At 42.0% G+C, this 22,123-nt stretch overlaps 1 protein-coding gene across 2 annotated transcripts in view; it reads right to left on the bottom strand.

Annotated features, from left to right (window-relative positions):
* Positions 1 to 22,123, bottom strand: part of GXYLT1 (glucoside xylosyltransferase 1) — a 75,904-nt gene that overhangs the window by 23,995 nt on the left and 29,786 nt on the right. For both annotated transcript variants that reach the window (XM_084632828.1, XM_084632829.1), the window contains 3 exons: positions 17,143 to 17,317; positions 9,178 to 9,303; positions 8,454 to 8,705 (listed from right to left, as the gene is read on the bottom strand). In XM_084632828.1, the coding sequence (XP_084488954.1) occupies positions 8,454 to 8,705; positions 9,178 to 9,303; positions 17,143 to 17,317 (553 nt within the window). The remainder of the gene's footprint in view (positions 1 to 8,453; positions 8,706 to 9,177; positions 9,304 to 17,142; positions 17,318 to 22,123) is intronic.

Raw genomic sequence — 22,123 nt, 5'->3', positions numbered from 1 at the left:
TCCTAAATATGTCCATCTTTGTCTTTTTACTATATTTGATACTTTAAAATTGGTTTGCTCTTCTTAAAATTTCTGATGTTGCAAAAGAACTCTTTCTGGTGGTCTCTGAACATCTGCCATAAGCATTTACTTTGGAATTAATTGTTCTTATCAATTTCTGTTGTACGTTTCTATGACTCTGCTTCATAAAAGACAGACATGATACCAGTGTTAAAAAAAAAAAAGTACTTCAATATCAGTGTCAATCATGCTCCTTGTCCAAATCTTTACAAAAGTTGCTGCTGCTTTTTATATTAATTGCTTGACATCTAACATGGTTTCACCATCATTTCACATCTCATTCCCTACATAGGTAAAATGACTTATATTTCTAGTTTTTCTTTGTCCACTCTAATAGTTACTTCGGGGACACTTACAGCCATATATTTTGTCTTCTCCTTATCAATAAATAAACCAAGTTGTTTTGTCAAGGTAGAAGGTTTCGTTCTGGAAGGTAAGCAATGATTGTAAATTTTAGATCGATTTAACTAGGTTGCTGCACTATTAAGGTGTTCCAGAACGAACAGGGTCTTACTAAAAATTGGTTCACCTCCACCCAAGAAAACAAAAAGGGGTAGACTACTTCCTTAGCAGACTCTGGTTTCTCATGCTTCCTTGGTGGTTTCAGTACACAGACATGTCAGATTTTGAGAATGTGTTTTCTCATCTTAATCTTCCAAACACTAATATGACTAAATTTGATCAGCCAAGGCTTTAAGGGTATTTTTGTGCAACTCTTTCCCATGAAGTTAATATTCCAAGCAGTGAGTGGGCATCCATGTGACCTCACCTCAAAAGATCATTTTGAAGACAACATGTTGGATAAAATTAGGACACTTTTTGGTTCACTATGATAATTAATTGAAGTAAACAAAGCTACTGTTTCACATGCTATTTTGGTGGCTCGGTCTCCAGAGTATAAAATTCAGTTGTTCAAAAAGAAAATACAAATCCCTCTACTGATGGAAGGATGCCGTTTCAAATGACATGACATTCATAAACACACTCTAGGGGTGGAGATCTTCAAAAGGAAGAAAGCAGAATTGGAAATGCCAACTGTCCAGTGTGAATCTCAAAAACTTTTTCAGGAAGAGAATATGGGTTGCACATGCAAGAATCTTCAAGTCCACCTATACCTGGAAAACGCCCTGATCCACTGCTAGAAGCGTGGATCTGCAATATTTCATTTTTCATCTGACATTTTAGGAGCCAATTCACTCAATTAACATCCAAATATATATACTTTTTCTAAAAATGGTCTACTGCCTCCTTCTTTGAGGCCACAAAAATATAGAATAACCCTCCCTTCAACATCGCTGTTCATCAAGATAGGGCCCTCAACCCCCAGAACTGGGAAGCTATGCACAGAAAAAAGCCAGTTCTAATCTGGGAAAAGGAGAAGATGAAGGGAACAGAAATTCTTGTGACACTGAGGAGGTGGCTTTCCACAAGCAGAAAAGAAAATGAGAGATCATCGTCCTACCCAAATGCACAGAAGAAGAAAACTGATAGTCCGTAAACAGTCACAGCAGCTTCAGGCTGAAAAAGAAGGCTTAGACTTATTTCCAGGGAGACAGAAGTCACAACAGCTCCTAAAAACAGGAAAAAGGTTTACACTTAGGAGGGAATCTACTGACTGTGAAATAACATTTTTATGGGGAAGAGAGATTAGAAGCTTCTGTGCTGGTAAATTGGTTCAGAAATATTACCTGACAAATGAGATAGTCCTGTCAAAAGTGACAGGCTGTAATACGAAGCTTAGAAGATACAGCACAACCACCGCACTAGGTCATGGCCAAATCATAGAATCATAGCATCATAGAATATCAGGGTTGGAAGGGACCCCAGAAGGTCATCTAGTCCAACCCCCTGCTCAAAGCAGGACCAATTCCCAGTTAAATCATCCCAGCCAGGGCTTTGTCAAGCCTGACCTTAAAAACCTCTAAGGAAGGAGATTCTACCACCTCCCTAGGTAACGCATTCCAGTGTTTCACCACCCTCTTAGTGAAAAAGTTTTTCCTAATATCCAACCTAAACCTCCCCCACTGCAACTTGAGACCATTACTCCTCGTTCTGTCATCTGCTACCATTGAGAACAGTCTAGAGCCATCCTCTTTGGAACCCCCTTTCAGGTAGTTGAAAGCAGCTATCAAATCCCCCCTCATTCTTCTCTTCTGCAGGCTAAACAATCCCAGCTCCCTCAGCCTCTCCTCATAACTCATGTGTTCCAGTCCCCTAATCATTTTTGTTGCCCTTCGCTGGACTCTCTCCAATTTATCCACATCCTTCTTGAAGTGTGGGGCCCAAAACTGGACACAGTACTCCAGATGAGGCCTCACCAATGTCGAATAGAGGGGAACGATCACGTCCCTCGATCTGCTCGCTATGCCCCTACTTATACATCCCAAAATGCCATTGGCCTTCTTGGCAACAAGGGCACACTGCTGACTCATATCCAGCTTCTCGTCCACTGTCACCCCTAGGTCCTTTTCTGCAGAACTGCTGCCTAGCCATTCGGTCCCTAGTCTGTAGCTGTGCATTGGGTTCTTCCGTCCTAAGTGCAGGACCCTGCACTTATCCTTATTGAACCTCATCAGATTCCTTTTGGCCCAATCTTCCAATTGGTCTAGGTCCTTCTGTATCCTATCCCTCCCCTCCAGCGTATCTACCACTCCTCCCAGTTTAGTATCATCCGCAAATTTGCTGAGAGTGCAATCCACACCATCCTCCAGATCATTTATGAAGATATTGAATAAAACCGGCCCCAGGACCGACCCTTGGGGCACTCCACTTGATACCGGCTGCCAACTAGACATGGAGCCATTGATCACTACCCGTTGAGCCCGACAATTTAGCCAGCTTTCTACCCACCTTATAGTGCATTCATCCAGCCCATACTTCCTTAACTTGCTGACAAGAATACTATGGGAGACCGTGTCAAAAGCTTTGCTAAAGTCAAGAAACAATACATCCACTGCTTTCCCTTCATCCACAGAACCAGTAATCTCATCATAAAAGGCGATTAGATTAGTCAGGCATGACCTTCCCTTGGTGAATCCATGCTGGCTGTTCCTGATCACTTTCCTCTCATGCAAGTGCTTCAGGATTGATTCTTTGAGGACCTGCTCCATGATTTTTCCAGGGACTGAGGTGAGGCTGACTGGCCTGTAGTTCCCAGGATCTTCCTTCTTCCCTTTTTTAAAGATTGGCACTACATTAGCCTTTTTCCAGTCATCCGGGACTTCCCCGGTTCGCCACGAGTTTTCAAAGATAATGGCCAGTGGCTCTGCAATCACAGCCGCCAATTCCTTCAGCACTCTCGGATGCAACTCGTCCGGCCCCATGGACTTGTGCACGTCCAGCTTTTCTAAATAGTCCCTAACCGCCTCTATCTCCACAGAGGGCTGGCCATCTCTTCCGCATTTTGTGATGCCCAGCGCAGCACTCTGGGAGCTGACCTTGTTAGTGAAAACAGAGGCAAAAAAAGCATTGAGTACATTAGCTTTTTCCACATCCTCTGTCACTAGGTTGCCTCCCTCATTCAGTAAGGGGCCCACACATTCCTTGGCTTTCTTCTTGTTGCCAACATACCTGAAGAAACCCTTCTTGTTACTCTTGACATCTCTGGCTAGCTGCAGCTCCAGGTGCGATTTGGCCCTCCTGATAACATTCCTACATGCCCGAGCAATATTTTTATACTCTTCCCTGGTCATATGTCCAACCTTCCACTTCTTGTAAGCTTCTTTTTTATGTTTAAGATCCGCTAGGATTTCACCATTAAGCCAAGTTGGTCGCCTGCCATATTTACTATTCTTTCGACTCATCGGGATGGTTTGTCCCTGTAACCTCAACAGGGATTCCTTGAAATACAGCCAGCTCTCCTGGACTCCTTTCCCCTTCAAGTTAGTCCCCCAGGGGATCCTGGCCATCCGTTCCCTGAGGGAGTCGAAGTCTGCTTTCCTGAAGTCCAGGGTCCGTATCCTGCTGCTTACCTTTCTTCCCTGCGTCAGGATCCTGAACTCAACCAACTCATGGTCACTGCCTCCCAGATTCCCATCCACTTTTGCTTCCCCCACTAATTCTACCCGGTTTGTGAGCAGCAGGTCAAGAAAAGCACCCCCCCTAGTTGGCTCCTCTAGCACTTGCGCCAGGAAATTGTCCCCTACGCTTTCCAAAAACTTCCTGGATTGTCTATGCACTGCTGTATTGCTCTCCCAGCAGATATCAGGAAAATTAAAGTCACCCATGAGAATCAGGGCATGCGATCTAGTAGCTTCCGTGAGCTGCCGGAAGAAAGCCTCATCCACCTCATCCCCCTGGTCCGGTGGTCTATAGCAGACTCCCACCACTACATCACTCTTGTTGCACACACTTCTAAACTTAATCCAGAGACACTCAGGTTTTTCTGCAGTTTCGTACCGGAGCTCAGAGCAGTCATACTGCTCCCTTACATACAGTGCTACTCCCCCACCTTTTCTGCCCTGCCTGTCCTTCCTGAACAGTTTATAACCATCCATGACAGTACTCCAGTCATATGAGTTATCCCACCAAGTCTCTGTTATTCCGATCACGTCATAGTTCCTTGACATCACCAGGACCTCCAGTTCTCCCTGCTTGTTTCCAAGGCTTTGTGCATTTGTATATAAGCACTTGAGATAACCTGTTGATCGCCCCTCATTCCCAGTATGAGGCAGGAGCCCTCCCCTCACAGACATTCCTGCCTGTGCTTCCTCCTGGTATCCCGCTTTCCCACTTACCTCAGGGCTTTGGTCTCCTTCCCCCGGTGAACCTAGTTTAAAGCCCTCCTCACTAGGTTAGCCAGCCTGCTGGCAAAGATGCTCTTCCCTCTCTTCGTAAGATGGAGCCCGTCTCTACCCAGCACTCCTCCTTCATGGAACACCATCCCATGGTCAAAGAAACCAAAGCCTTCTCTCCGACACCATCTGCGTAGCCATTCGTTGACTTCCACGATTCGACGCTCCCTACCGAGGCCTTTTCCTTCCACGGGGAGGATGGACGAGAACACCACTTGCGCCTCCAACTCCTTTATTCTTCTTCCTAGAGCCACATAGTCCGCAGTGATCCGCTCAAGGTCATTCTTGGCAGTATCATTGGTGCCCACGTGGAGAAGCAGGAAGGGGTAGCGATCCGAGGGCTTGATGAGTCTCGGCAGTCTCTCCGTCACATCACGAATCTTAGCCCCTGGCAAGCAGCAGACTTCTCGGTTTTCCCGGTCAGGGCGGCAGATAGATGACTCAGTCCCCCGGAGGAGAGAGTCCCCGACCACCACCACCCGCCTTCTCCTCTTGGGGGTGGTGGTCGTGGAACCCCCAACCTCAGGACAGCGCATCTCATGCCTTCCAACCAGCGGAGTCTCCTTCTGCTTTCTCGCCCCAGACATATCATCTGGTCCACTCTCCGCAACAATACCTGTGGAGAGAACATGAAAGCGGTTAGTTACCATAACGCTCAGCTGCAAAGATCACCTTCCTTCACACTATGCTGAAAAAGGCAGGAATACAAGTGGAGAAAGCTGAGGGAATTGCTCATAGTAGGCAATACCTGAATGGTGAATGGTAATTACCCTGCCTTTCAAAGTAAGCAAGGAACCCAGAATTTGCATTGTTGCTGACCAAGCCATATAAGCCTTTTTTGATTAAGCATACATACTTGCAATTATATAAGAATTGCCTCTGAACTAAGTTCTAGTACTTCAACAAGAGTTGGCAGAAACTTGACATTTAGCAGGAATGTACTTCCTATGCAAGCACCTAGTTTAAAATTTCCAAAAGCATCTAAACGGTCTAAGTCAGTTTTGATAATGGAACTTACGTGTCTAGTGACTTTAGAGTTAAAATTTTCAAAAGAACTAACTTCCAGGGAAGAGATGGCTTTTTAGTAGTTTGGTGAAAGATAGTTGGGATTTGGCCGAATTCTGACTATTAAAAATTAACTTCATGCGTGTGCATTGCTTTCTGTTTTTATGGGAAACAAATGTGCCAGTGTACTATCAACGCAGTATGTACATACATAAATAAAACTGCAGAGAAACTTTATAATGAACAGATACTCTCAATTTATTAAGAGCATAAGAATGGCCATACTGGATCAAATCAAAGGTCCATCTATCCCAGTATCCTGTCTTCAAACAGTGGCCAATGACAGGTGTTTCAGAGGGAATGAACAAAACAGGTAATCATCAAGTGATCCATCCCCTTTCGCTCATTCCCAGCTTTTGGCAAACAGATGCTAGGGACACCACTGATGCTTAAGAAAGTTGAGTGGAATTTCATTTTTAGTAGGTATGGATGTGATATGATCTGTGACTCCACACACTGAAAGAGGCAGGGTTGCAAAGGAATACTACCTTATTCCAGACAGTGTGGTGACTGATGGTGATTCATTACTTACATTTTCCTAGCAGTTAAAGCTCCAACCAGGATTAGGCCCCATTGTACTAGGCATTGTATGAACAAAAGATGATCCTGCCCCAAAGAGTTTATAATATAAAAAAACCTGACAAGACACACATGCTTATAGCAAAAAATACATCAGCAGTTTGTCAAAAGTATAGAATAGTGTGACAAAGTTCCTCCTCTACCTTGGTGGGTCTTCCACATATTGGCGGATTTGCTCGCCTCAGAGCTTCACAGCAGCCCTCAGTTTGGCCATTTTCATGAACCCACAGTCCAGGTCAACTCCTCCTGTGTCTGACCAGGAGTGGGGAGGTTTGGGTGGAACCCGGGCCCACCCTCTACTCTGGGTTCCAGTCCAAGGCCCTGTGGAATGCAGTTGTCTAGAGTGCCTCCTGGAACAGCTGTGCAACAGCTACAACTCCCTGGGCTACTTCCCCATGGCCGCCTCCCAATGGTCCTATTCTCACCATAGGACCTTCTTCCTGGTGTCTGATAATGCTTGTACTCCACAGTCCTCACACAGTCCGCGTTCTCACTCTCAGCTCCTAGTGCCTCTTGCTCCCAGCTCCTCACAAACGCACCACAAACTGAAATGAGCTCAATTTATTGTACTGGACTATATGGAGAGAGCAAAACTTAGCTCAACCTCAAAATGCTATTGTGTCCTCCAAGGTCTATTCATTACTATTTTTCCCCCTAGTTAGCATAACTTATTTCCCCGTGTGATGGGGTATACAAGCCCCACACTGGGGAACAAGAGATTAAGGGATTTTGGGCCCAGCCAGACCTACCCTACCACACCTGCGGTAAATGCTCCACCACTCTCTAGATGTGATTATTGTCACACAGAGTGGGTAGTTTAGGTACAGAAAGGCTAAGCGACTTGCCCAGGGTAACACTGCACTCTAATGGCAGAATTAAAAACATAACTCGATCTCCTGACACCCAGCCCCACATTCTAGTCCGTAGGCAAGAAAATAACTTGAAAAACATTTAAAAAAATTTTAAATCACCAGTATTTTTAACTCTCTGATAACTTAGGGCTAGCAGAATGGACTCCCCATTGCCCCACCCTCCCTCTTAAAATAAAGTGAAACAAAATTCTAGGACAAAGTATGTTCACCAGAAATTAACAATTGGGCTGAAGTTATAATTTATTGTAAAAAATTGTTTTCAGGACAAGTGCCCTCTCCAACTGTAACTACATATGGCACCACTTCTGTAATACGGTTTTTCAAGCATATTACATCACTGATTTGAAAGATTTCCTATGTATATTTTCAGCTGTTGTACACTTTGCTTTAATAAACATTTCAATTTCTGTAGTGATACAACTGGTTACAATACAAAATAAAAGTTGGAGAGAAATAAGTCATTTTAATGATTTAGGTGTTGAAGAAACAACTCAATCACCATTACTTAATTTAACTGAATGATCTTCTAAAAGTAAAGATTAAACTTAAGAAATAATGTAGCATATGGCACTAAAGGAGTCACAATGCCCTAATAAGTAATCTAGTAGCACCACCTCCTGGTCATATTACCATGCACATATACTCGAAGGCTCAAAACATTCTACTTGCTGTTAATTTTGCCACATACAACAAAAAATGCACAAATCATTTTCTCAAAGAGATATAAGTATATTGAGAAATAAAGGTAAATTAATATATCTGCTGACAAATACAACTTGATGCAAAAGACAGAAAATTATTAACAAGCAAACATTTTTCCAGATTTCAAGAAACTGAGCAAACAAGTTTTTAGTAAAAGTCACAAATTCAGTTTTTTTAAAAACATCCCTGCAACTAAATGCGAACTCGTGCACTTCTGAAATAAAAAATGTTTATGCAATATTCTGATTCCAGAACAAGAGAAAAATATACTGGAGCATTATTTTTCAAAATTGATGTTCATTATTTGAAACTATTTTTTCCCCCTCACAATTTGAATGAAAAAAGGTGAATGCTGACAAATCAACCAAAGCAGCATACATACCTTGAAATACTTTCTTCTTATACGTGTCATATTCATTAGCATTACTCCAGAATTTATTCCAGTTATTCCATAATATGGGTGTCTAGCAAAGCGATTATACCATCCAATACGAGGTTCCTCGTGTTCTGGTGCCATTGCAGCAATTTGTGTGGAATTAAATTTTTTCAGAAAAGACCAAATATCATCAACAGGTCTCAAAAACAGGATGTCAGTATCAACATACAGTAACGAATCCACATCTTTGAGGATTAACTGTGAAGAAAAGAAGTTAAAATCAAACTAGGGTGATCCATGAAGTATTTGTTTTATCTTTATAGCTTACACAGACAAAAGGATTATTTGGAAACCATTCCCTCCTCGCCCTTACAGAGTAGTTTAGTTTATGTATTTTCATGAGCCAATGACTTCACTTCAGACAGATAGTTTACAAATGTATGAATTCTTTTATTATACATCATAAGAACAGAAAGAAACTGAAACCTGATGTAGAACAGTTTAAGACATTGGTGTACCATGCAATCGAAAATGCAAGTTTTTTATTTTAGTACATTGCTGCTAAACGGAAAAAACGGGATTGTTTTTGTAAAATGTGACAAAAATGATTTTTAGTGAAAACAGTTTCCTGCACAATTGCAGCCAAAAGTTTGGTAAATTCGAAAACAAATCTTAATGAATTCATAAAAAACCTGTAAACACTGTACTATTATGAAATAAGCTAACTTACTGGCAAGAATAGCCTTTGTGAAGCACAGGGTTTAAACAGTTTCTTCCATTCTGCTGCACTCTCAGTCGGAAATGTTATTGGGTATACGGTATAATTAAATTTTCCTTGATATGGCAAACCATTGAGCTAGGTAAAGAAAGGACACAAAACTGTTTAAGCTTAATTTTACCAGAGGATAACGTATCATAAGAAGAACTGACTATTTAGATTGATTTAATTGAAGACATGCAGAAGTATGTATTGATCTAAGTAATTGATTTTATTAATCTTCTCCTCCCTCCCCCCAACCAGAAAGATTTTTTTAACTACAAAAATTTATAAAAATTAATGCTAGAATATTGTTCAAGTATGCTTAATGTCAAGCAAAAAGTGACTCACCGAAGGACTTTAAAATTAGAGCAAATCAAAGATAGGATACAAAAGTAAAGGACACAGAAAACATGTTAAGCAAACTGCTGATTTTGTAGGGGAATCATTAAAATTAAAAACAAAACTGGTATATAGCAGAGTCACATTAGTCTGTCACGGAACAAGATAGGTCTCAAGTAACCTTGGTAATTTAAAGTATCCACTTTTTAAATGCAAAAATAACCAAACCTACCGTAACTGTGCATCAATGAACCCAATTCCTGCCTCAGATTGTCAATCTGGTCATAATTTTCTATTCAGCAGCTGGAGTTTGCCAAGAAGAGACATAAACCAATTGATTATTTTTACCACTACTGTCATTCCAATCTGCAAAGACACTGCCATGCAGACAGCTGGTGGGAGTGCCTGGTCAGAAGGAACAGGTCAGATTTTCTCCTGAAAATAAACTATTCCTTGGCTGTTTTGAAAGAAGCTCTCAGCTGGATGATGTTCTGAGCAGGAAGCTGGTTTGGATTTAAAATGAACTCATGTTGGCAGAACCGGGTCACTGCAGCTTATGCAGTGAATAAGAGGTTACTCACTTTATGCAGTAACTGGAGTTGAGATGTGTTCCTCTATGGGTGCTCCACTTCATGTGCACATGTAACTATAATTGAAGAGTTATGGGTCACAATAACCATTCGGCCTGTTCATATGATCCAGACACTCTCATGCCCGGTACCGAGGACATAAAGAGCTGCATGGGTGTCTCGCCCTCAGTTCCTTCTCTACCCAAAGTCCCATGAGACGAAATTCAAAGCAGAGTAGAAGGAAGTTAGGTAGCAGAGCAACCATAGGGGAACACATCTTGAAGAACTCTGGTTACTGCACAAGGTGCACAACCTCTTCTTCAAGTAGCATTGCTATGGGTACTCCACTTCAGGTGACTCACAAGCAGTATCCCCAGAGGGAGAAGGGAGATTTGGAATCAGATCCAACACGGAAGACAGGACAGAATTTTCAACTGCAACATCTGATCTGGAAGCATGAACCAACGCACAGTGTTCGAAGAAAATATGTATTGAAGTCCAGGCTTGCAGTTTTGCAAATTTCAACAACTGGAAACATTTTTCAATAATGCCATAGAAACAGATTTGGGGTAGTACTCTAGAAGGAGTTTCAATGTTGGCAGCCTCTAAACAAGAGAATACACCCAGAGATCTACTTTGAGAGTCTTTGAGTGGAGATGGTGTATCCTTTTGATCTGTCTTCAAATAAAAAAAGTCTGGGAGACTTCCTAAATGGTTTGGTTCTGTCCTGAGAGGAGGACAGCGGCTTTCTGATATCTAAGGTATGTAGTGCAGCCTCCTCCCTGTTCTGGTGTGGCTTTGGGGAGAAAAAAACAAAACAAAACAGAAAATGAATAATCAGGTTAATATTGAATTCAAAAGATACTTTAGGTAGAAATTTAGGGTGTCGTTGAAACAAACTTTTCCCTAAAAAATATTTTAAAGGGAGGAATAGCCATTAAAGTCCCCATTTATCTGACACTTCAGGCAGAGATGGTGGCCACCAAGAAAGCCTTCTTCAGAGACAAGTGAAGTAGAGAACTAGTCGTCAGTGGTTCAAAAGAAGGCTTCATACGCTAATTACAGATGAGATTTAAATCTAATAGAGGGCATATAAACTGAGATTAGCAGAGAGGGAGAGCGAAAAGGTGAAATCTCTTCAATTTGTGAAGGTAAACATTTTGCGTATATAGTTTTCTGTTCAACACCACATGTACTTCTAGAAACAGGAAGTTTCTATCCCTGAGAGCTATTGAGGAGCCAAACTCCTAGTCAAAGAACTAGGTTGGAAGTCTTCACACAGGACAGGAAGCGAGGCGGATCAAGTAAAGGCTTATTTCTGCCAGTTCAGTACAACTAAAATGACTCTGGCCTTTTCTTATTTGCTCTTGTTCAACATGCTCAAGATCAATGGTGTCAGAGGGTATGCACAGAGAAGGACCTTCATCTAAGGAGTGGGGAAGGCATGCCCTAGGAAATGAGGACCCAGTCTTCCTCTCAAACAGAATTTCATGCACTTCCTTTTGGCAATGGTGGCAGAGAGCACCACTTGTGGAAAGCTCCAGATTAGAGAAAAAAAGTTCTGAGAATCCACAAGTCTAGCTCACATTCATAATCTTGGAAGAAGTGCCTGGTGACATCATCAACCATGGTGTTTTGTATACCAGGAAGGTAAGAGGCTGAGATGACTATGTGACCGGTTGTCCAGGTTCCTTCCCCACTCTGAACTCTAGGGTACAGATGTGGGGACCTACATGAAAACCCCCTAAGCTTATTTTTACCAGCTTAGGTTAAAACTTCCCCAAGGTATAAACTATTTCACCTTTTGTCCCTGGACTTTATTGCTGCCACCACCAAGCGTCTAACAAAATATAACCGGGAAAGAGCCCACTTGGAAATGTCTTTCCCCCCAAAATCCCCCCAAGCCCTACACACCCTTTCCTGGGGAAGGCTTGATAAAAATCCTCACCAGTTTGCATAGGTGAACACAGACCCAAATCCTTGGATCTTAAGAACAAGGAAAAAAGCAATCAGGTTCTTAAAAGAAGAGTTTTAACTGAAGAAAAAGTAAAAATCACTTCTGTAAAATCAGGATGGTAAATACCTTATAGAGTAATCAGATTCAAAACAGAGAATCCCTCTAGGCAAAACCTTAAGTTACAAAAAGACACAAACAGGGATATACATTCCATTTAGCACAACTTATTTTATCACCATTTAAACAAAACAGAATCTAACGCATATCTAACTAGATTGCTTATTAACCCTTTACAGAAGTTCTGACCTGCATTCCTGCTCTGGTCCCAGCAAAAGACACACGCAGACAGAGAGAACCCTTTGTTCCCCCACCACAACCACCTCCAGCTTTGAAAGTATCTTGTCTCCTCATTGGTCATTTTGGTCAGGTGCCAGCGAGGTTATCTTTAGCTTCTTAACCCTTTACAGGTGAAAGGGTTTTTCCCCTGGTCAGGAGGGATTTAAAAGTGGTTAGCCTTCCCTTTATATTTATGACACTGGCTATGCACCAGTTTCATAGCTTCATTGCTTCAGCACAAAGAGAAGAAGATCTCACCCTACCCTGATGATTGATGTAGAGCGTGCAGGTTATGTTGTCTATCATGACTTTGCTGGATTTTCCTGACTAATGGAAGGAAGCAGGTGCAGGTGTTTCTGACTGCTCTCCGTTCCAGAGGTTGATGTGCAGACCATTTGCCCTTAATGGTCTGTCCCCTTTCCCACAAGAAATGAATTAAACATTATAGTGATGGTAGAAGTAGGCTGAACGAAAGGGACTCCTGCACAGACTTTGGAGGGATCCTTCCACCAACTAACTGAATCCAGTACTTAGCAAAGTAGGTTGTCTAGACTGTGCTTGTTTGGATATAAACTGTTCTGAGCCACTTCTGGAGCATGGCATGTTGTGTGTTACAAAAATACAACTGTCCTATGCCATAGAACCTATGCCATACGTCCTAGCAGTTGAAGACAACTTCTTGCTGACATTGGAAATTAGGTTTGTTAGGGGATGCAAACCTGTCCACAGGAAGATAAGCTCTGACTGTTACGGCATCCAAAGAACGCCCTATGAAGTCTACCAAAGTGTACTTTTTGATATTGAGTTGAAGTCCTAACCTGTGGAACGGGGACGTTGCTGCCACTACTGCAGAGAGAACTTTGTCACATAGCCAGGGGTGGAGGCAGGGGAAGATGATTATTCAAAGTCAACATAGGTGAGAGGCTACCACTGCCATGGTCTTTGAGAATACACTTGGGACAGAGGAGAGGCTGAAGGGAAACACTCTACGCTGGAAGTGATCCTGATCAACTGTAAAACACAGCAATTCCTTGTGAGGTGGATGAACTGCAATGTGAAAATACGTGCCCTGAAGGTTGACAGCAGCGAACCAATCTTTGGAACATAATGATGGAATTATAGCTGTAAGCATCACCATCCTGAATTTCTGTGATTTCACAAAGGTGCTTAGGAATCTGAGCTCTTATATCGGTCCCCATCTCATGCTCTTTTGGGGACAAAAAAATAGTTGGAATAGAATCTCTTCCCCCAGTGCTGGACTGGAATTGTTTCCATGGCCCCCATGGATACAAGAGAGATAACTTCCTGTCTCCGTAAGCTTTCATGAGAGGGGTCCCTGTAAAGGTATGGGAAAGGAGTGGTGGGGTAGGGGGTTAAAGGGATGGAGGTAAAATGAATGGAACAGCCAAATGTTATAGCCTACAAAACCCATTTGTCAGTTGTAATTTGTTCCCATGCATGTCAAAAGTGGGAGAGATGGTCCCCAAAGGGAGGGAGGTGGGTGGGATGGTGCAGCTGAAGATTCCTGAGGTGTCGCTGCCTCAGACCCTCAGCCAAATCATCAAAATTGATATCTGATATAGAGATCAGCCGGGCGACAGCAGCAGTCATGGTAGGCAGTTTCTTCTCAAATCTCTGTCACTTTTTAGGTGGTTCAGAAAGCCTGTGATAACTGGGGAACTGAACCAAGTGAGATCTCTATGCTGTTTGCAACCTGCTAAATTTTCCTGTTTTCAGGCATATATATATATATATATATATATATATATATATCAAGGGACCTGAGTGCGGCTGTGGAATCTTTCAAACTACAAGAGAGAGTCATCCATGAACATGATGAATAGCTTAAGTCCATCAAAAGGGAGGCCTTCAACAGTATTTTGGATCTCCCTAGGAAAACCAGACAGCTGTAGTCATGCTCTATGCATGACAACAGCAGTAAAGATGGAATAGGCCACACTGTTCAATGCATCTAGGGAGGCTTGCAGCAAGGTTCTTCCTAAGAACTGACCCTCAGCTATGACAGCCTTGAACTACTCATGATATTCCAAAGGAAGGTGTTCAATAAAATTGTTGAATTTATCATAGTTTGGTGTAGTTGTACTTTGCCATTAGGGTGTGGTAATTTGCAATCCAAAATTGCAGGGTTGTGGAAGAGTAGTTTGGTCTTTAACATAAGATGTAGACTTCACATGATGTCTTCCACACTCATTGATAGCCTCACAACTAAAGAATTTGGTGGAGGGTAGCAGAAGAAAAATTCTGAATTTTTCAACAGGATATAGGACTTCTAATCAGCCATTTTGCACGTAGGTGCTGTGGTGGGAGAATCCAGTAAGGCTTTATTCACTGGTAGAGCCACTCAGAGGCTGTAGTTTGTAGAAGGTCCACAAGTTTCTTATGTTGTGTCTTCTGGACCTCCTCTGACGGAATGCATAATGAGTCAGCAATCCGTTTAATCAGTTCCAGAAACTGCCTGAAATTATCTGCAATTGAAGGTGGGGGGAGACATTACAGCCTCACACGCTGGCAATGAAATATTAGTCTGTGGTGTCACCCCCTTAGCCTCTTCCTCCTCGACAGACTCCTCCTGAGTTTGGGGCTGTTGAGGAGGGAGTGATGGAGCAGGAGAATGTTCCATCCATGATTTCCCTAGGAAGAGCTAGCAGGTCAGAAGAACTGCTAGAGACAGGCAGCCCATGAGACCCAGGACAGAAACTGATGTGGGCTAAAAGGCGGGGCGGGGGGCACATCCAACATTGGTTACGCAAGTAAAAAGGGACACAAAAATTCTTGGAATTTCTCTCTCAAGGAAGATAGTTTGGGAAATATCCCTGTACTAAGATGAGAGAACTGAGGAATTACCTTCAACCTAGTCCAGGGGCAAGGTGGACAGCGAAGGTGAAGACAGCTGTCTGTCCGGTCCGATTGGTTCCAGAACCTCACGAAATACAAGGGAAAGATAAGGCTTTGGTGACACAATAGATTTTGGTGTTGATAGTCATGTGGTACCCATTAACAAAGGAGACACTGCATTGTCTGAAATTAAAAAGTTCTGGAGTAGCTAAATTCCTGTGGTATCAGGTGTACATGAACTGAAGAAAATCGAGGCTCTGCTGTGGTCGGCATCGGTAACGAGAGAGCTGACTGCTTCAGTGGTCCCATTTTAGAAGACAGTATCCCTGGTACCAACACTGACTGTTTCAGTGGTACACATCTCTTGGATGACACTGGTACCGCGGACACTGACTTCTGGGATACCAGTTTGGGTACCAACATTGAGGAATCAGTAGGTAGCACTGATCTTCCTGAAGCACAGTGTTTGGGGTCTCTACTAGAGCAATCTTGCTTAGGCAGTACCTTGGTCGGTTTCAGTACCAAGGTACGTCTGGCACTGGTTTTTTGAAGAACTAGAAGTCTTGAACTCCTGGTACTAGAGAAGGTTGGAGCCTCAGAGGTACTCCCCCTGGGAACTGAGTTCTCCAGAACAGTCTGTCTGAAGTGACCAATTTCTCTTTGAAGGAGGCTCTGTTAGGAGACCTACACCACCTCCTCTTTGGAGCCTTCCACACTCTTCTCCCATGATGATCTTTGTGACCAGGATGCAGGGGTTGACAGGGCACGAAAGATAGGTTTACACTGAAGAAAAAAAAAAAAGACTTGGCAGATGAAGACATGGAGGGGTTAAGGGAAATAAATTTGGAAGAAATTGGGGAATAGGGAAAAGTATCTTAGAAAGACCAGTAATTCTGTACCACAGACTTCTTAAATGTGGTTGTGTGTTGCTACCAAAACAAAATAAGTTGGTTCTTCTAAACGCCTGGCAGGAGACCTGCAGAGGGGCATCCATGCAGGGGGAAAAGTGTGGGTCCCAGAGGGGAACTGGACTTAGAGTCCAAAACAGTTGAAAATGTATCACTGAAGGACAGAACCAGAGATTGAACCAGAGACTAACAGGTCAGATCAATGAAACTTGAGCTTGGAGCCACAATGATGATTAGGGTTAGAGAGGAGCCATAAGCAACCCCAATGAAACAGAGGGTAACCCTTGGCCTGAGGTTGAGGAGAAAGCACTGTTGCAAAGAAATAATCTGCCACAGTACCTGTTATGGATCCCCTCCCATTCCGAGGACACTTTTTACATAAACTTTTACATAAACTCTGATAGCCATCCTTCAGTAGCCCTACAGTGGAAACAGGGAACAGAACCAGTAATAAAAATTTGAACAGCACTACTGTTTCTGTGCAAAGCTTGTTGAGAAACACTAAAAAGGAAGCCTGTCAGATTGCAATAATCCAGTATGCTGCAGGACAGTTTTTACACAAGTTTTTTTCCCCAGTGCTAAATGCACAACTGGATTAGTGCTTGGCAAGGAAGGATCCCTAAATCCCACATCCAAGACTGGGCTCTGGAACACTACCCGTGCTGCCTTTCCCACCCCACCCCTCTGGGGGTGAAGTGGGCAGGAGACACACAGCTGGAAAAAATGCTGGGGGGGCGGGGGAAGGAAAAAAGTGACCAAGTGTGCTCACTGATGGAAGCAGTGAAGTGGGCCTGAAGTGTAGTGCAATGGTCTGACCAACAGAGAATATAAGGACTTCATAATGTTACACACACCTGAATCATTGCAACTACATCTAACAGAATAATACCCAGTAGCAGATGTCTAAGAGAAAGCCACACATACTTCCACTAAGCTACAAACTGATTCAGTGCATGACTTGGATACTTACTATGCCTTTGAAGCTGTTGTGCAGTTGGCCCTCTGCAAAAATATGAAACTGTAGAGGTTGGATGCTGAAAATAATGGCTGATTTCAACATAGTAACAGTCTCCTCCAGCCTTTCACCACAGGCAACCACTGCTAGGTGCATCTTCTCAGCAGGCTGAGTTTTCATAAAATCATATCTAATGAAAAATAGTAAAAATTAAATTGGCATTTTCCAAGAACAGATATAAAAAGTTATGGTCTTCTTAAGTGCATAATCTGATTAACAAAACATTCTTGCTCTAAACTGAAGTTAGGAAGTAAAAATGGGATATCTTTAACAAAAGATAACTTGGAACAGGACAGAAAAAATGGAACTGAGTTACATTTTGTCTAGATCAAAGTTTAGTTGGATCTAGCTTCATATCCACAAAATTACACAGCAATACAGATACAAAATGTTAGCAACACTCACAAAAGGAAATATCCACATTATTGGAAAAACTTTGCATTACTATCCTTCATTATAAATTCACCTACTGAGTAATTCCATCAAAATAATTACATTAACAGAATACGGTTACAGAGTTACGTCATGAAGTCAAAAATGCCACAATTAAGGTTGAGAGAGCAACCTTAAATCTTATGCATCTATTTTACAATGAAGTTCTTAGTTATATGCTCATTATATTCCTTTCTCACGGGATCCTACCTAATTTAATGCAGAGTCTAGATAATGTGCAGTAAATGAGGCAAGGTTCCAAAGACTGAACGAGGGTAAATATTTATAAGTCATTTAAAAACAATTTTCCACAGATGAAAATTTCTGGATGACTTAAGCAGTTATACTGGGTACAGCTTTTTTCTGTTCTTGTAAGTTACTTTGAAATAAATGCTGCACACCCCATTCACTGTGAGCTGGATTAAACAAGAAAAGCAAGCATATAATAAACATAATGCATATATACAAGCAGATAGAATTAACATTGGCATTTCCTAATCTGGTAAGCTTGATTTAGGAGTGCCTAAAAATAGTATTTTTATAATAAAAGAAAGGACATCTACATCTCTAGAGAAGATTCCATAATATGAAACTAGACAGAGCATATAGGGGTGAAATGCAAGGGAAGCAGAATTATAGGGAGAAGGGGCTTGAACTGAAGTAATATTGCAGGAGAGAAGTGGTGGAAGCAGAGAGAAACCCTGACTGGCCACAAGTGGTTCAAAGCACAGATCCTCTCCAACCAGACCTCTTCCAGCTCTAGCTCTCCCAACTTCCACTCAGCACTCCACACCTTACTGAACAGCTACTATTGGCCGGCCCATGCACCTACTTCCAACACCCCCTCAGGTTCCCCCATCCCCAAATTGCTTTCATGTTGAACCATGACCCTACAGCCCTGCTCCTCAATGTGTTTCTGTCCATCCAAATCCTTACTCTTCACCATGCTCCCCTACACCATTCAACTGTTAAGTATCAATATATATAAGAGTTTAAAAGCTGAATATGGCAGGGAAGTACGTGACATGGGGGAAAGAATGCATCTCCCCAGAGACCAGGAGGAGAAACAGGGTTGTAGGGATTTGGATTCAGAGGAGCAGAGCAGAGGATGGCAATTAAGGAGATAGATAACAGATATATTCTTATTTATATAAACTGGAAAACTAATATAGAAAAAATATGGTCAACTTCAAGTTAAGTCATTCAACAGTCCACCTATTCCCCACTCAGCACATCCTTTTCTCAATTTCAGCTACCTCCCTTCCATCATCCATAGCCTGTGCATCTCCATCCACATCCTGCATAACCAATGTGCAGCTCTGACTATATTTATTGGTCATTAGAGGTTATGTGTTTTAATAATTAACTGTTTAGATGGAGTTAAAGTTGGGAGTATGTAAAAGTAAGGTTAAAAAAAATTACATGGATGTTGTAATTATCCGCAATGAAGGAAATTCAGAATTAAGGTTAAACTTAGTTTAATATGTTTGGATTACCTTAGGGAAATGCAGTTAAGGCACCCAAACAACCTTATCACCACTATGTAGTTAAGCAATGCAATAATCATATGATTAACACAAAATTGTGTTTATGGTGCCAAAATCAATCAATTTAATTTAATGACAAATTAGATTTTACCACCCCCTCCCCCCACTTGATACCACTACAGGGCAGTATAATAGAATTCTGAAGAACATTATTCAACCTGTGTGTGATGGTTCTTGGGATATCCAGGACTGAGAGTCACCTTGTTACCCCCTGCCTCTAGTGAGAGGAAGTCTCTCTTATTGTAGCTGGGTGTCAGCTCTCTGACCTGTCAACCCTTCAGTCACTCAAGAGCTCTCCTCTAGACTTATGTCAGCCTTTCCTTCACCTTGCAAGCTAACAATAAGGTGCACCCCAATCTACAAATCCCTTTGAATTGTTCCCATGTGACATCCAGCCCCCGACACTGACTATTCTCAGAGAGGTATACTGTACCCTGTTTACCAATTTTACCTTAAACCACTGCTCCTGTAAGCCACACAGAAATTTAACTGGGAAGAAGATAGTGGTGGAAACAAATGGTTGCAATACAAAACAAAATCATAAAAATGCAAAGTTGGCTCTACACAAAGAGTTACCCTTCCTATCTTAGTAGACTTCCATCTTCCCCACCCCAAAGTTCCAAGATCACTGGTTTCTCAAGAACCAGAATACAAACATGCAAGAACGCTTCCCTTTGTACCTGGGATTTTCCTCAGTGAATGGATCTAGAGTGCCTCTCCCTAGTCTCTGTTATACTGAAAACAGTCTTTTGTTTCTAATCAAAAAGGTGAACCCCTGCCCTGTGGTAGCATTTCTTTTCTACCTTTAAGTGGTTTTGATTGTTTGTTGTTGTCTCGGTCTCTGATAGTTTTCCATGGATTGTGGCAAGGGTAGACAATAGAACCATGCATTCATTACCTCACCAACGGATCAGGAAGGGGTGACAACTCCCTTTTGTTTGAATGGGTCATCATAGAGACACATTACCGCCTGGTGACTAATTTCTACTCCAAGTGCATAAAACATACTTTCAATATAAATACATTATCCCTTAAATATTATGTGTACATACATCTCACAATGATTATTAGTTTTGACAAGTTGTGAGCTTTCTATTGATATCTTACATGTTAAAGGATATTTATCCATAAAAAGTAAGACATGTTTGGAGGAGTGAGTTTGTCAGGTCTGAAGTGAGAGCTGTTTGCAAAGAACCGAGGATCCTTTGTGAAGAGTATCTGTGTCACACCATTCTAGGAAAGAAACCTTCAGTTATGAATCAACAGCAAAGAATTATTATTAATCCTACGCACAAATTGCTTCAAAATTTAACCTGTGCATAAGATTTCCATGAGTTTTAACTACACAGGAAATTTGAAGAGTGAACTATTCCATTGTTGAGATCATTCAGAACAACAAAAATTGACACAATACCCCCCCCTTTTTTCCCCACAATTAATTCAAATTAATTCACATACAAAATCTCAGAAAATTCTTTCTCCTGTCAAAAAGTGGTGCAATTTGTGGGAAAAGACGGTCTATTTTTCATATATAAACCAAGTAGTTGAATCCCTGCACTAAGTGCAAAAAAACCCTCAACTCAACCTTAACTATGGAGCCACAAGTGCCCTCATAACAGAGGACTGGTGGAAGACTTTCATAAATAACATTCAGAATAGTTCTTCATCTGGTTTTGTATTGATCTAAGTAAATTAGATATGTTACATTGCAAATGGTGGCTGTGAGATGTTTTTCTGCAACGCTTTACAAAGTTCTGTGAATGGATCGTCTGTTTTAAGACATTTTTCTGAATTTTGTAGTAACTTTTTTTCATATAAATTACATAATTCAAATCCATATAAGCAAGCGCACTCATGTATTACATTTCTGGCCAGAGTTAAGGCTGCATGCTGTTTAAGAAGAGAGCAGAGGCATATGAATTATGGGTGGTGGAAGGGAGGTAATTGATATTATGAAAAAAACTGCTGAGTAGAATGTAGATGGGGTGTTGAAAGACTTAGCTGCTTAACTGAATGCTCTTTATGGTTTGCATTAGTGGGATATGTAGTCCAGAAACCTTAACTCAAATTTAACTTCTTATTCCCCCACCCAAGTTTCCCTTCCTCCCCCTAGAGTAACGAAAGAAAAAGCCAAAACACTGCTCAGGGATAAATTTTAATCATTCACAAATAATTATTTGACCAAGAAACTATTTTTTTAAAAATTTAAACTTTTGACTACCAAACCTATTCTTACTAGCTAACCAACAGAGGACAGTATGCAACATTAAATGTGAACTGAGGTGAAAAGTATCTAGAGGCCCTGTGAAGACAACTAAACTACTGATTCCACAACAGCAAATCAAAATTCACTGTATATATCACACCATAGTGTTTGAGACCATACATAACATCTGATTAAAGGATCTCTCAGGGGTCTCAAACTTTATCTAAAAGCCATATTTCATTAGACATGTGTAAAGCATCTCCCATTCACGACTGAGCACCCCCTGCAACCCTCATTCCACCATACAGACCTGATCCCTTCCCATTTGTGATCTCATAAAGATGGACAGCAGAACTGGAGGGATAGGACAAATACCTACTGGGGGAGCTGATGTATGTTTTTTCCAACACATTATCTTGCAGAGGCCAGAGCAGGACCTGGAGAACGGGCTTAAACAGCCATCACAGTGCACGGGATCAGGCCAGCCCCCTGGGGAGAAGGTATGAACGGTTCTCCTCTCCCTGCCTTCCAGCAATTGTGGGTTCTGGAAGAGTCACCCAGCCCACCAGAGGGTCAGGAACACGTGCACCAGCCTGTGGAGAGCACAAGGCACCAAGCACCAGCTGATGAGGAACAGAAATAGCAACTGTCAGGATGCTCCTTCCCAGCTTGGATCCTGTTCCCACCCCACCTCCACAAGTGTCAGTTGCTCCCCTAGCTCCTCCTCCTATCCATCCTCCTGCCCCAGCAC

Source organism: Lepidochelys olivacea, assembly GCF_965140295.1.
Source record: "Lepidochelys olivacea isolate rLepOli2 genome assembly, chromosome: 1".
In the NCBI taxonomy this organism is placed as follows: domain Eukaryota; kingdom Metazoa; phylum Chordata; order Testudines; family Cheloniidae; genus Lepidochelys; species Lepidochelys olivacea.
Note: the sequence above shows the minus strand (reverse complement) of the source record. Positions and strands in the feature narration are given on the sequence as shown.